The sequence below is a fragment of the Lottia gigantea genome (genome assembly GCF_000327385.1).
Source record: "Lottia gigantea unplaced genomic scaffold LOTGIsca_53, whole genome shotgun sequence".
In the NCBI taxonomy this organism is placed as follows: Eukaryota; Metazoa; Mollusca; class Gastropoda; family Lottiidae; genus Lottia; species Lottia gigantea.
The window spans coordinates 1,196,710-1,197,688 of record NW_008709815.1 but is presented as its reverse complement, the minus strand read 5'-3'; the positions used below and the strand labels follow the sequence as shown (position 1 = coordinate 1,197,688).

Genomic DNA, 979 nt, shown 5'->3' with positions numbered 1-979 from the left:
GTGACAACTATACGTACCATGTACCAGTACCAGACCGCTGCCAACGAACAGGAACGTTTCGCTGCTTTATCAAAGAATAGTCGTGATATTTACTACAGTGATCTTCTCAACAACCACTACGACGACCAAAGAGTTCAAATCATCAACCGTGTCCATCAAAGTGTACAATTACTGTGTCAGTCTCTAGTGAGTTATCCTATTCACAGCGTCATCAACAATGCCATTTATTTGGAACCGTCTACCACACCATGTACATCAACACCTTTTAAGATGGGTGCACCTACGCCAATTCCAACAGCCTCGGTTGCTGTTCAATCTCAAGCCAGATGTTTGTCGTCTCCTGGTTTGATTAACCTAATTCAAGCTTCCCCAACACCGAAAAACACCAGTCCATCGACCACCAGTTCCATTGTTCCTAATCAAGTGATTACCACTACCACCAGTTCCATACCCGTAACCCCACCTGTGACAAACTCATCGATCGCTAGATCTAGACCAGTACTTTCCAAATCCACCATCCAGAAGCTCGAAGCATGGTACACAGCACACGAAGAGCATCCTTATCCCAACAATGAAGTAATTGAAGATTTATCTAATGCTTGTGGCATCACCTATAGTCAGGTTAGAAAATGGTTTGCTAACAAGAGAAATCGTTCAAAAAATACCAAGACCCTTTCCGCTATCGCCTGCCGAAAACGTCAAGAAAAGTATGGGTTGTTTGTGTGAACGGGTGTGTTCAATATACAGATTATGATAGTGCTCGGGGGTCTACTTTGTTATCAATTGTTATTTATTTGACTCTCTGTTTCTGTGTGATCTGATGGAGAACTTTTGTTATTTATCTTAAATGTTATTGTATGTTATTTATTCATCTGTGACAAAATCCTGCTGAAAGATCTATGTCAGATTGTTATTTATCTATTATTAGTTCTTTTTTTATTAATTATGTACTCACGTGATTATTGACAATTGAAGGACC

At 40.0% G+C, this 979-nt stretch overlaps 1 protein-coding gene across 1 annotated transcript; it reads left to right on the top strand.

Annotated features, from left to right (window-relative positions):
• Positions 1–486: 486 nt before the first annotated feature.
• LOTGIDRAFT_60240 (hypothetical protein) lies at positions 487–660 on the top strand (the record flags this gene model as incomplete). The annotated part of the gene is made up of 1 exon (XM_009062688.1): positions 487–660. A coding segment is annotated over one exon (174 nt), but the record flags the coding sequence as incomplete, so codon positions are not given.
• Between the last annotated feature and the right edge of the window lie 319 nt (positions 661–979).